Source organism: Narcine bancroftii, chromosome 9, assembly GCF_036971445.1.
Source record: "Narcine bancroftii isolate sNarBan1 chromosome 9, sNarBan1.hap1, whole genome shotgun sequence".
NCBI lineage: Eukaryota > Metazoa > Chordata > Chondrichthyes > Torpediniformes > Narcinidae > Narcine > Narcine bancroftii.
In genome coordinates, this window is record NC_091477.1 from 10,114,004 (window position 1) to 10,128,012 (window position 14,009).

At 43.1% G+C, this 14,009-nt stretch overlaps 2 protein-coding genes across 13 annotated transcripts in view; both read left to right on the forward strand.

Annotated features, from left to right (window-relative positions):
- The window catches only part of LOC138743180 (prolyl 4-hydroxylase subunit alpha-2-like), a 100,679-nt gene that overhangs the window by 57,810 nt on the left and 28,860 nt on the right, over positions 1–14,009 (forward strand). For 10 of the 12 annotated variants that reach the window (XM_069898120.1, XM_069898110.1, XM_069898111.1 and 7 more), the window contains 3 exons: positions 1,088–1,261; positions 4,924–4,994; positions 13,298–13,397. In XM_069898120.1, coding sequence (XP_069754221.1) covers positions 1,088–1,261; positions 4,924–4,994; positions 13,298–13,397 — 345 coding nt within the window. Of the gene's footprint in view, positions 1–1,087; positions 1,262–4,631; positions 4,703–4,923; positions 4,995–13,297; positions 13,398–14,009 lie in introns of all 12 variants that reach the window. The other 2 variants (XM_069898112.1, XM_069898114.1) reach the window with 1 other exon arrangement.
- On the forward strand, positions 8,524–8,835 carry LOC138743182 (histone H4-like). The gene has a single exon (XM_069898121.1). It carries the CDS (start codon positions 8,524–8,526, stop codon positions 8,833–8,835), a length of 312 nt encoding a protein of 103 aa, XP_069754222.1.

Consider the following 14,009-nt stretch of genomic DNA (forward strand, 5'->3'; position numbering starts at 1 on the left):
AGAACAACTTCTTTCCAGCAGCTGTCACGCTCTTGATCCTCCCCTGTTACAGTAATCACAGACGACAAAAGGTTTGAATTCGCTGCTGTTTGTAAGGAGTCTGTACGTTCTCCCTGTGTCTGCATGGGTTACCTTTGGGTACTCTGGTTTCCTCTCACCCTTCAAAATGTACCAGGTACAACTCCGATTATCCAAAATTGGGTTCTCCAAAATCCTCAGTTATCAGAAATTAAAAAATTTTTTTTGGATAATTTAGGATATCTGAAATCCTCATTTATCCAAACATTTTTTGGAGCCGAACTGACTGGGGACATCGGCTCCCAGCACCGGCAGCAGTAGGCCTTGGGCTCCCGGCAACAGAGGGGGTGTCAAGCTCCCGGTGGAGGCAGAAGCGGGGCCCTCAGGTTGCTGGCACGAGTGGGGCCTTGGTGGGGAGGTGTCAGTGATTGGTGTGGCCAGCATTTTTTTGGTGAGAACTAAACTTTATTTTAATGCTTAAAAAGTCTTCCCTTGTTGTTTGTTGTTGCTTCAACACTGTTACAAGTCATTTGCTATTGCTACTGAGCTGTTTCAAAATAAAAATGAACCAGTTCTCTGAAAAAAAAGTGGTCCCGACCATTTTGGATAATTGACGTTGAACTGTAATTGATTGTAAGAAGGGTCTGATACGGAGTTGTGTGTCTAAATTTAAGTGTAAAATTTATTTTATAAAGTTCCAAACTCAGCTGCAACAAACAAGAATTTTGGTGCATAATGTACAATAGACATAACAATAAATTCTTTGTCATTTAGATAGGCAGATAAACTTGCAGGGAATTGAAAGGTAATGATCACATGTAGGCAAATGGGATTAGTTTATTTGGCACAATGGAGAGCACAGATATTGTGGGTTACAGGGCTTATTGGCGTGCTGTACTTTTTTATGTTCAAGTCATAAGCACTTCTACACTGTATCAATTTTGGAATGATTGTTTCTCAATGGTCCTGTCAACAACTGAGGGTAATTACTGTGTAATCCAGAAATACTTCATCTGGAGATGAGTGTGTGGAATCTGTGTTTAATTGTAAAACTTTCACTTTCCTCCAGACTCCTCGAAGACAAAAGCGACTGTTCTGTCGATACCATAACAACAACCATCCTCGATTGCTTATTGCCCCCATCAAAGAGGAAGATGAATGGGACAGTCCACACATTGTTCGATACCATGAGGTCTTGTCTGATGCAGAAATTGAAAGAATCAAAGAGATAGCCAAGCCCAGGGTGAGTGAAAAATCACATTGAATTTCCCAGGAAGCACCTCAGTGGTAATTGTTATATCTCATTGTGAAGTGGACCTTTTTTCACAACTGTCTGACTGCTTGATTTTGAGGCTGTTCTCTTGAAGATATTTTCCGTTAATGAAATGGATTTGGGACACATCAGTGTTTCGACTAAAGTCTTGATCTGCTCCAACCCACTGTGTTCTTTTGGTATCCAACATTTCATTCTCATGGTGCTTCTTCAGGATGCACTATGACCTTGTTTTCACTGATTCTGCATTTTATTATATGTGCATAAATAATCCAATAGTAATATTACACAAGACAGCTCATGTCAATCATTTGTCTTTGATAAAACTCATTTAATGCACTTGGAAGAGAATTAGAGCTGACAAAATAAAATGTTATTTAGTGCAAGGATGCTAGTTTGTGAGGGAGAATTTGATTCAGGTCAAACGGTCGTTAGTCTTTTCAACAAATAATTCCTTACCCAATGTTTGATGGTCGGATATTTGTACATCTCTGACCCTGAAGATGAAAGACGAGCCAATCATTTTACATTAAGCTGAAAAATGCAGTTTATTTTGATGTTTGATTGATGGAGAATGAAGACTACAAAGTTGTTGTGTTTCCTCTGGTCTGTAATGCTTGTACCCCCATTGGCAATGTTAGGAACTCTTGTAGCATATTTACCTTTGGAGTGTTGGTCTATACACTCAGAAAGATTCTGAGGTGGTGCCCACAGGGGGAAAGGTCTCCCCAATGAAGATCAAATCCTGTGATTTCCTGGGGCCATATCTCAGTTTTATAAATAGTTATAGTCGGATCCCCATTATCCAACGCCTACTGGAATTGCGGATGTCGGGTATGCAAATTTTCCGGTTGATCGAGACTCACTCTTACATTGCCCAACTAATACATCTGCATGAGGAATACACTATTTGAAAGACAAAAGACAGTGCAAAATGTAAAATGGTCACCTTTATTTATCGTTCATAGCATAACCATTAATAGCACAGTAAAAACGAGATATCGTTTCTCCAAAACCATGAAATAGATTCAGAGGAATGAATTAATAAGTCATAATACAATAGTCTTTAATTAAGTAAAGTTCATTTTAAATAGTTAATTTCTGTAACTTACAAAATTTAAATTCAAATCCCATTCGCTAGCGCTGTAACAGTGTTGTGGTACCCATTACGCTAAATGTGCCACCGTCATAATTAACAACCCGCCCCCCCATGATTACTGATAAATCTCTATTAATGTACTTAATAATATATGGATAAAGAGAAAGACTTTTTTGAATATTTTATTAATTCGGGCAACAATAAGGCAGGGATAAGGAGACACTTTGGAAGAATCTCCCCAGCGGTGAGCGGCATCGGCCAGCTCTTCATCTTGGGAGCCGCCATTTTATTCAAACACATGAAACTTTATTCAAACAGTTGCTCCGGGCAGGGTGTGATCGTGGCACTCCGCTGGCTGAATTTTTGCTCCCAGGGGTTTGTGTTTTGCTTTGGAGAACATTTACTTTTACAATTTTAAATATTTATTTAAACTTTTATTTAAAATATTTTTTATTCTTTTTCATTTTAAATTCCATCTCTCTATCTATTTATTTATCTTGCTAGTTGTTTGAGTTTCTGGTTGATTGAATTCCAGATAATGGGGATTCTACTATATCGGATGCTAAATTATATAGGACCAAATCATAAGTGGAGATAATGACTGAGCATTTGACTGAAAATGGAGGAAATATTCAGCGGGTCAGGCCACCACTGTGGGAAGAGAAGCTGAAGTAACATTATGGTTGAAGACCCTTCATTAAAAATGAGAGGGGGAGAGAACAGAAGCTTGTTAAGCTGCAAGGAGGGTTGAAGTGGGAGTGATGCCTCGAGGAGAATAAAGCCATGCTGAGAATTTCCAGCACATTCTGTTTTCATTTTAGATTCTCAACATCTCAAGGTTAGCTCCTGAACTTGTGCCCCTCTTGTCCTAGACTTTCCTACCAGATCTACTCTGTCCAGGCCTTTCAACATTCAAAATGCTTCTGTGAGATCCCCCCCCCCCACCCTTCATTCTTCTGAACACCAAGGAGCACAGTCCAAGAGCCAACAAATGTTCCTCATATGTTAATCCCTTAATTCCAGGAATATTTTTTGGAATCGTCTCTGAACCCTCTCCAATGCCAAATATCTTTTTTTTTAAATCAAGACTGTACCTCGTGCTCCAAATGAAGCCTCATCAGTACCTTTATAAGCCTCAACATCACACCTCTATTATTATATTCTATAGCTCTAAATATGAATGGCAACATTGCATCTGCCTTCTTTACCATTGACTCAACCTGGAGGTTAACCTTTAGGGTATTCTGCATGAGGACGCCCAAGTCTCTTTGCACCTCTGAATTTTCTTTCCATCCAAATAATAATCTGCCCTTTTATTCACTTTCCAGCATTGTATTTCATTTCATTGTATTCCACATCTTTGTCTATTTTCCCAATCTATCTGTTCAAAAGACATTTAGACAGATAGATAGATAAGGTTTAGATGAATATGGTTAACACAGGTAAATGGAACAATGTCAGTCAGCATGGGACAAGTTAGGCTGAAGGGCCTGTTTCCATGCTTTAGATTTCTTTGACTCTAAGCTAATGGTAATAGATGACAGGGCAGTAAGTGGCTCTTGAGGAGTATGGAGTATTAAGGAAGCAAAAAACAGGAAAGGGTAATGAGAATTTTGTGGTAGCCAGGAAGGAACTTAAGAAAGGACTTGGGGGAGCTCAAAGGGGGCACGAGAAAGCCTTGGCAAGTAGGATTGAGTAACTGAAGGACTCTAGATCTAGTAACATTTTTGAATCTTTCCTGCTCCTTATCCAGCTTAATGACCTCTTACATGAAAGCCAGCAAGGGACACAATATTCTACAGACACACTAACGTACAAATGTGACTTGATGTCCCAATTCTTGTGCTCAGTGCCCTGGTTGACTAAGGCAAGCTTTCTTCGCCACCCTGTCCATTCTCCAGGGCTCTACCATTTCTGTGCAAATCCTACCCTGGTTTAATTTAGCAAAATGCACGACTTTGCACTTGTCAGAGTTAAATTTCATCTGCCAAGTGGTCAAGATGCCATTGATCTTTGTATCTTTTACCTTTCTCTTAATGACAGAGCCAGAACCCTATCCATCCAATAGGGATAGGGATAAACCACACATTTGATCATTTAACTGGTGATCATTTTGGAGCACAGGTCAGATGAGGTTTAGGTTGGAATTTTGCTTTTTAAATTGGTCTTCAGAATATTGTGGACAGTTTTATTGTTTGTGAGCTGAGAGCCAACTTATCTTCTGATCTTTCAATCTCACAGTTGGCCAGAGCCACAGTTAGGAACTCAGTCACAGGGGTCCTAGAGACAGCGAACTATAGAATCAGTAAGAGGTAAGAGTAATTGCCACGGCAACCAAGCCTGCCATGTTTTTTGATTGGCTTCATGGTCCCTTTGAATTGTCTGCTGCCAAATCAGAATGTCAATCAAAAATAACCCTGGAGGCTTTGCTTGTTGTGTGTGTGTGTGTGTGTGTGTGTGTGTGTGTGTGTGTGTGTTGTGTGTGTGTGTGTGTGTGTCCTGCGATTTATTGCATTTTATTCTTTTAACACAGCTGGCTCGAGCAACAGTGCGTGATCCTAAAACGGGTGTTCTAACTGTAGCCAATTACAGAGTGTCAAAAAGGTAAGCTTTGAACAAAAAGCCAGAGGTGTCTGGAGGTCAAAGCACATTCTACCCTTAAAGCCATTTCTACGGGAGAAGGAAAATAGCTTGCAACGTTTCATTAACTGCATGTGAAAATGTCAAGATGGAAAGCTTAATGCTAGCAAATGCTTACCTATTTCAACTTGGCATTGTTTCAGTAGCAACCAGAACTCTTATTTATTTATCCACTGGCACACACGTTCAAATGCATTCTTGCACACTTCTTTAAATATCTGCTCTAGCTCAGTCTGCCTTTTGAAATAAAGCAGAAGAGGAATCAGGAGCAAGAATAGGTTTACATTTGAATTGTATTCAAACCACAGGATTATTAATCAGCAAGTGAGCATCTCTGACTCCCTTCTGGTTCGTGAAGCTGTTAGCCGAATGCAATTGCAGTGGCGGATTACCCATTAGGCTGAGTAGGCTCAGAATGGACCGGGGGCATCGGGCTGCCAGCAGGTGCAGGGACATTGGGCTTCGGCAGGAGCGGGGACCTTGGGCTCCAGGACAGGGGTGGGGTCATCAGGCTCCCCACGGGAGTGGGGTCGTCGGGCTGCCGACAGGCGTGGGGACCTTGGGCTGTCAGCAGGTGCGGGGACCTTGGCATGCCAGCAGGTGCCCCCGGAAGCAGCGGGGACGTCGGGCTCCCGGGCAGGAATGGGGGCGTCAGGCTCCGGGATCTTGGGCTCTACAAACCCTTCGACCCCTAAAGTTCAATTGATCCCCTGGCATTTTCCGACCCCTTGGAGAGTCCCATCGATTCCCCAGTGGTCGATGTCAACCACTTTGGAGATCCCTAATATGTCATTTAATGTAATTTAACACAACTTTGTTATATTCAACAAAGGGTGGGGTGGGAGGGGGGCAAGGTCAGGGGGAGCCTGACTAAAGCTCAACCAAGGGGCCCGGGTGGTAGTTAGTCCACCACTGCACCATTGCAGTGCCAGTGACCTGGGTTCAAATCCAGCATTATCTGAAATGTCCATTTGGGTTTCCTTTGGGTGGTCCAGTTTCCTCCCACTTTCCAAAAACACATGGGGTTTGTCGGTTAAATGATCACAGGGCTGTATTTGGGTAGTGAGGGCTCGTGGGCTGGAAGGACCTGTTACCATGCAGTTTCTCTACATTTTTAAAAAATCTAACATAACATATATAACATAACATAACAATTACAGCACGGAAACAGGCCATTAGGCCCTTCTAGTCTGCACCGAACCAAACACCCCTTTCTAGTCCCACCTCCATGCACAATGCCCATAACCCTCCATCTTCTTCTCATCCATATACCTGTCCAACCTTTTCTTAAATAATACAATTGACTCTGCCGCCACTATTTCTCCCGGAAGCTCATTCCACACGGCTACCACTCTCTGAGTAAAGAAGTCCCCCCTCATGTTACCTCTAAACCTCTGCCCCTTAATTCTTAACTAGAAAAAAGAACTTTTCACATTCTGCTTTATCAACTAATTCTCTTCCAAAGGAACTGTGATTTGACTGAGCTTCAATGGTTCCATGTTTCCTGGCAGAATTCTCGCTCGGTAATTCCATGGAAGAGAGCACTTAGTGTTGTAAAGGTGAAATATCAAAATCCAAGTGTCTGGGCTGTTGATTCTTTAAGTCAGAACAGCCTCAGCTCTGAAAAGGGAGATTTTGTTGAGAAATGTAAATTGAACCCAAAGAATGGGGGCACATGAGCTAGAGTAGAAAATGAGTTTAATATTAATGTTCAGATACTCCATCCAGGTTTTGAAAGGAGAGAGTTGCTCGAAGTTGAGGGATGTCGCAGTTTGGGATGATTTAAGGTCGAGTCAGCACACGGTCAGGATGCTGGCCTTAAATTTAGACGTTCAGCATTGCAAAAGGCCCTTTTTGCCCACAAGCCTGTGCCACCCAATTACACTCAATGGACCTACAACCCTCGGTACACTTTGAAGGGTGGGAGGAAACCGGAGCCCCCAAGGAAAACCCGCTGGGACCTGGAGAACGTACAAACTCCTTACAAACAGTGTAGGATTCAAACCCCACTCCCAGTTGGTGATGCTGCGCTAATTGATATGTTAACCAAGCTGCCCCTGATGACTGAATTAATCATTTATTGTTGCATATGGAATTAGGCATCTTGTAAAGCTTGGATTTAGGCCAATTGAGAGTGTTAAAGTGCACTCTTGAAAACTAAAAGACAAATGGAAGATGGGATATTTTTTCTTGCACAGCAAATAGATTTGCCATGGATGGAGACAGATTCAGTCATTGCTTTCAAAATGAACTGGAGAAGTACTGGAGATTATTTACCGAGGCACTGTGCCACAGCCCCAGAGATCCAAGTTCAGTCTTGACCTTGGGAATTCCTCTGGAAGCTCAGATTTCAAACCACGTCACCAAGCCGTGCTGGTCAGTAGGTTAATAAACCAGCGTAAATTTTCCTCCGTGTGAAGGTGAGTGATAGAATCTGAGGCGAGTTGATGAGAATGTGGGGAGAATAAAATGGGCCCAGTATAAATGGATGATTGAAGTTGACTGAAGAGTGTTTCTCTGCTGTATGTTTCTGTGTGTGTATGTTTATTAACTGTGATGTACTCAGACAGCAGCAAAAGAAAGTAGTCAAGGCAGGGTTAGTTATTTAAAAGAAATTATTTATTATTAATTGCCAATAATGTAATACCTTATCTAAACTTAACTCCAAACTATGCACACACATAGGTGTGTGTGTGATATCCTGAACGATTACAGCTCGGGTATGATTCTGGAACTTCAGTTCAAAGTTCCATCTCAGAAATCCAGTGTTGACAGTGTTAAATTTATGCAAAGAAGTGATCACTAAGTTGGGCGAAACCGGGTGAGAGACAGTTGTAAACTCACAAAACCTTGTGCTTTCAGCAAAATGTCCTTTCAGACGAGTGGTCGTCAAAATTCCCCCTTTTCTCAGGCGCAGGAGAAACGCGGCAAGTGATTTTCACAAAGCTTCCAGAACCGTTCTGTGGGTTAGCCAAAATGACCATCACAGTGGGTCATGATAGGGTTTAAACAACTCCCCTTCAAAAGTGACCTTTGGCCACATGAAGCCACTTCAGGACAGTATCCCTCAAAGAGCTGCTGCTCCTGTGCTACTTCCTTAAGATGGCCCCCCAATCTAACAGTGTACCGTTTCTTTAATCTTTTGATTGCATGGTCTTTGGACCTGTGTTCCAGGGACACTTCCTATCTCTTCAGAAGTAGCAAAAATGAGTACATGCTGACCCAGCCTGTCAACCCACAGTCAATCTCCAAAGCTTGCAGCTTGATTTATTCTCTTAAAGTGACAGTCCCTCTCAAATGAAAATGAACTGGGAACACATAATATAACTGCAGGCTCAGCCTCAGTAAATGAATTATAGAAAGGGTCCAGCAAACTGTCCATGCAGAGCAATGTTCATACAAAGAGTAGAAGGAACAGAACCTACAATAACTTCTCCCAATTAAATCAGCCTAATTGCCCAGAAAACTGCAGAGACCGGAGTGAAGAGGCATCATGTCAGGCAGAGGGAAAGGAGGTAAAGGACTGGGCAAAGGCGGAGCCAAGCGCCACCGTAAAGAGCTCCGTGATAACATCCAGGGCATCACCAAACCCGCCATCCGCCGCCTGGCTCGGCGTGGCGGGGTCAAGCGCATCTCGGGGCTGATCTACGAGGAGACCCGCAGGGTGCTGAAGGTTTTCCTGGAGAACGCGATCAGGGATGCGGTCACCTACACTGAGCACGCCAAGCGCAAGACGGTCACCGCCATGGATGTGGTGTACGCTCTGAAGCGCCAGGGTCGCACTCTCTATGGCTTCAGCAGCTGAACTGCCTGCATTGTCCCTGCATCAACACAAAGGCTCTTCTCAGAGCCAAAAAGGGAAATTTCTTTACACAGAGGGTGGTGGGGATGTGGAATGAGCTTCCGGCAGACGTGGTCGAGGCGGGATCATTGGTTACATTTAAGGAAAGACTGGATCGTTACATGGATAGGAGGGGACTAGAGGGGTATGGACCGGGTGCTGGAGGGTGGGGATTTGCTACGGCATGGACTAGTAGGGCCGAACTGGCCTGTTCTGTGCTGTAATTGGTTATATGGTTATATGGAATGAGCGACAGAAACAATTCTGCCACTTACAGCAATGTAAGTGCCCTTGGCATTTCTACGCAGCTAGAATGTTGTATGCAACTGATTTGAAAGGGTAACTCTGCATGTTGATGGGAAAGGGTATGCCGTCAATTAGATAATTCGTTCAAAGGTTTTGCCATAAGCATGTTGGAATCCGTATACAGATTGTTTCTCTAGCGCGATAAATGTTATAAATAGTTAAATAAGTTTAAGTCACGGGAGCTAATTGATGTGCCAGATGGTGGAATTGTAGATAATTCTCTGTCATGGCCATCTAGAACATTTCCATCATCAGGATTAACACCAGATGGAAATCTAAAGCTGTTCAGTTGGGAGAATATTCTCTTGTATGGAAATATATTGCCTTTCTTTCTAATTTAATGTGGATTTGTCATTGGTATCTTGGGTTAAATTACCAGTCAGTTTCCTGCCCCTGAAATATCTTGTGCTTCCAGGACACTCTTGGCCTCTGATTTTTTTTTTCGCCTTCATTTCTGAGGACAAATGTGTCACTGACATGGCCAGCACTTCTTGTGCCGGGGTGCATCCGAGAAGCCAGTCGTGGGACACCATCTTGACTTGCTGTGTTCTGTCTGGTCCATACACTTCCAAAATGCTGCTCGGCAAGGGGCGAGGGGAATTGGCACCAGCAATTATGTTTAAGCCTGTGATATGTCCAAGAGGAAAACTTGCTGGCGATCATGGCCGTCTGCTATCATTTGCCCCTTTTTTTTTTGTAAAATAAATGTTCTTTGTTGTCATTTGCCTTCTTGATGGTGTCTGCTTTAGGGGTTGGGTGATGCAATCAGCATTTATCTAGGTGAGTAACTGTTGTGTTTGTGGTAGGAGATACTGAAGCCACTTTGAGTCAGTGGTAGAGGTTTAAAAAAAAAAGGTCGACAGGGTGCCAGTTAAGAAGGATGCTTTGTCGTGGATGCTGATCAGCTGCTTCCTTGTTGAGACCGCAGTCATCCAGGTTGGGTGAAGGGTTTTACCATCAGAGAAAGACTTTGGGGTATCAGGTCACATAGACTATCCAGCCTCTGAGCTGTCTGAAGTCACTGAATTTGCATGCAATTGAATTTCAGGTCAAAGGCGATTCCCAGGATATTGATGTTGGGAAACTTCAAATGCCAACAGATGTCAAAAGTAGGCGGTTAAAGATGGATATTGTCTGGAACTTTTTTTTGGCCAAAATGTTACATGTCGTTTAATCTGCTCGTGCCTGTGTGTTAGCTAGGTCTTGTTGTGCGGACTGCTTCATTTCTCTGAAGAGATGAGAGGGGAATTGAATGTAGCATAACTATCAGGAGTTCTGGCCTGATGAAATGGAGGTCATTGAAGAAGCAACTGGCGTTGGTTGGATCCTCAACGTTTTCTGAGGAAACGTGCAGTGATCCCCAGGGTTGGAATGATTGAATTTTGATGCCTACGACTATCTTCCTTCGTGTGACCTGCAACCCCAACCATTGATAAGTTATCCCTGATCTCTACCGACATCATTTCTGTGGTGACTCCTTGGCATTATCATATAATCAAATGCACATTGAAGATGTGGACATTTGTGCAGAGCAGACATCTGTTTAGATTTTTCCTTCTAATTTAAGTGATGAAAATGACTGCTAACCTGCTCTCCAAGCCCCTTCACACAAGACATGAGGAAACACTTCTGAACTTTGGACAATGGGAAAGTTGGAATGATTTCTTGGTCCTTTGGAGATCCTTCAGCATCAACACTAGAACCCATATTTCTTTCAATGATCTCCAACAAATTGTTCTGAATTTACTCAGAAAGGAGAGTTGAAGCAGCCCCTGAAACGTCCTTGAAACTGTTGAATGTTCAACCACCGACCATTTTGTTAGTTTTGTTCTTAGTTTTGTTCACTGCTCAAGGGTTAATGTCTTGGTCTTTCTTGGACACAGTGTGGCTTGGTTAATTATACTCCTGCTGCTGAGCCAAAATGTTCCAGACCCATTCCTGAAATATGAAGAGGAAATCTTAGACTGATAGAGCAGTACAATACAGAAAGATCACTGTACCATCAGGGAGGTTGTCTTTCAGATTACACAATAGAATCAGTGTTCAGATTTATTGTCGTACCCACATAACATCACATACAACCCTGAGATTCCTTTTTATCTGCAGGTGCGGTGGAATTACCACTAATTGGTAGTGCAAAAAAATTTAAAAAAAAGATCATGTCAAGTTGATTGTCATTTGATTGTATAAGTCTTTGGCTTGGCTTCGCGGACGAAGATTTATGGAGGGGGTAAAAAGTCCACGTCAGCTGCAGGCTCGTTTGTGGCTGACAAGTCCGATGCGGGACAGGCAGACACGATTGCAGCGGTTGCAGGGGAAAATTGGTTGGTTGGGTTTTTCCTCCTTTGCCTTTTGTCAGTGAGGTGGGCTCTGCGGTCTTCTTCAAAGGAGGTTGCTGCCCGCCAAACTGTGAGGCGCCAAGATGCACGGTTTGAGGCATTATCAGCCCACTGGCGGTGGTCAATGTGGCAGGCACCAAGAGATTTCTTTAGGCAGTCCTTGTACCTTTTCTTTGGTGCACCTCTGTCACGTACATACCGATGAAACAGCGTTCTCCAGACCTCAGTGTAAAACATGCTGACATACACCCAGACGTAATACACATACAGACAAATAATACATATGCAAATTAAGTACTTTATCTATAAAAATAAACAAATAAATATTGTTTTGTGCAAAGTCTCGGATGGTTCCTTTGATTGTTCAACATTCTCGCTGCCCGTGAGAGGAAGCTGTTCCTCAGCCTAGTGGTGCTGGCTCGGATACTCCCGTATCTCTGTTTGCAGGGTGGAAGGGGTTCTCAATGATTTTGTGTGCCCTCTTCAGACAGTAATCCTGGTAGATTATGTCGATGGTCTGGGTGGGGAGGGGAGGGAGGCTCCAGTGATCCTCTCTACCACACTGGGATGCAGCTGGGCGGGACGCACTCATTAGAGTTCCTGTAGAACTTTGACATAATGGTGACAGGATCACCTAATAGTCTGAACAGCATCTAATAAATAGCCTGAATACTCCTGGGATTGTCTGATCTCGGAAGTTAAGAAGGCTCAGGACTTGTCAGTACTTGGAGGGGAGACTGCATAGGAACACCAGGCGCTTTAAGGGGCACTGAACATAGTGCCTGTTTGCGGTAGACAAAAGTTAAAGGATTTCATGTGTGTTACATTCAAAATGTAGTATTACTTGACAATAATGGGACCTTTACCTTCTGAAAGTTAAGAGCTTCTAAAATAAGCACTGATCTCTGTGAAACCACCTTCCTATGAACCATGGGTGGATGTTGCACTTCTAGGGAGCAGGAGGCTCTGTATTCTTGAACCAAAAAAACATGATTGAGTGTTAGCAGCTTGTTTTGCTTGATGAAGATGATAGAGAAATAAAAACTGATGTGGTTTTTTTTTAAATTTTTCATAACCATCTTCTCATAAGTTTGTTAATAAAAGAGGGATTGTGGGGTAGCTGTGATGCCATTGGGCACGAGTGGACACATTCATAGGAACAAGATGTTTGGCACTTTTTGAATGCCTCGTGTTTGCTACAGAAACAGAGCTCTGTTCATTCTGGAACTTCATTGACTCGCTTCCTTTCACTAACGTGCTATGCTAATTTGTTCTGCTTTACTTTCTGAAATTTAACCTAAAGAGTTATAATGTTGGACCAAATAACTTGCTGGCTTGAGACTCATTGATTGGTTACACTGTTCGCATAATGATCTCTCACTGTGATCTATGCTCTCACAATTCCAAGCTCCTTGGTGACTTTTCATTCGAGTTCTGCTGCATTCTATTCCCAATTAAAAAAATGTGTTGCAGTCAATATTTTCCTGCACGTTTTCAGAGTCTGAATCCCCCACATCATTAAGTGCAGCCTATCATGGAAGATGGGAGTGATTTTTATAATTTTCATCAATTTGTTTAGTCCAACATTAAAGTCTGGATTCCAGAAGCCAGTTGCTCAATGTCCATTATGTACTGTTGCTTTATCAGCATGGTCGATCCAATAACTGTAGGATTGAAGTCATTTCGTTCCCATTTTGGCTCTGTCCAGTCTCCAGAATGGATGCATCTATGTGTCGTGTTCTGCCTTATTTAGTTTTGCTTGTATGTCGGTTCCTCTCCAGTGCCTGGTTGGACGACGATGAAGATCCTGTTGTGCACCGGGTCAACCAGCGAATAGCAGACATCACAGGTCTGGAGGTGGAGACTGCTGAATTACTTCAGGTACTCCCTATAAAGCCGTGCATCTGTGGGGCAAGGTGGACAAAGATGATGGGAAATCGGGTGTTTATGTCACAGAAGGAAGCCATTGTAGCCCATTCTTTCTTTTGCCTGGATTAAGGCTGTAGGAGCAGGTTGGACAAACATGGATCATTTTCTCTGCTAAGGGGAGACTTGTCAGGTTTATATAATTACGAGAGACATTCATTGGAAAGGCAATAATCTCTTTCCCAGCATGTGAAAGGTCACACATCTAGAAGGTGTGCATTCAAGGTAAGCGAAAGTTCAAGGGGAAATTACCAGGGCAAAGGTTTTAGATGCAGAGCAGTCTGTGCCTGTAAATGACTGCCAAGAGAAGTGGTGGAAAATGCAATTGTAGTGTTTAAGGGGCTTCTAGATGGACACATGAATTTAAATGTTTTTAAAAAGAGTATGGAGAGGGGATAGGGAAAGGGAGAGGGACAGCAGGGGCAGAGGGGATGGACAGGGTGAGGGGTTGGAGAGGGAGGAACAGAGAGAAGGGGAGGAATACAAGGAGAGGGGAGGGACAAGGGAGAGGGACCAGAGAGGAGAGGGGTCAGTGAGGAAGGGGCTGGGCAAGGGATTGGAGAGGGA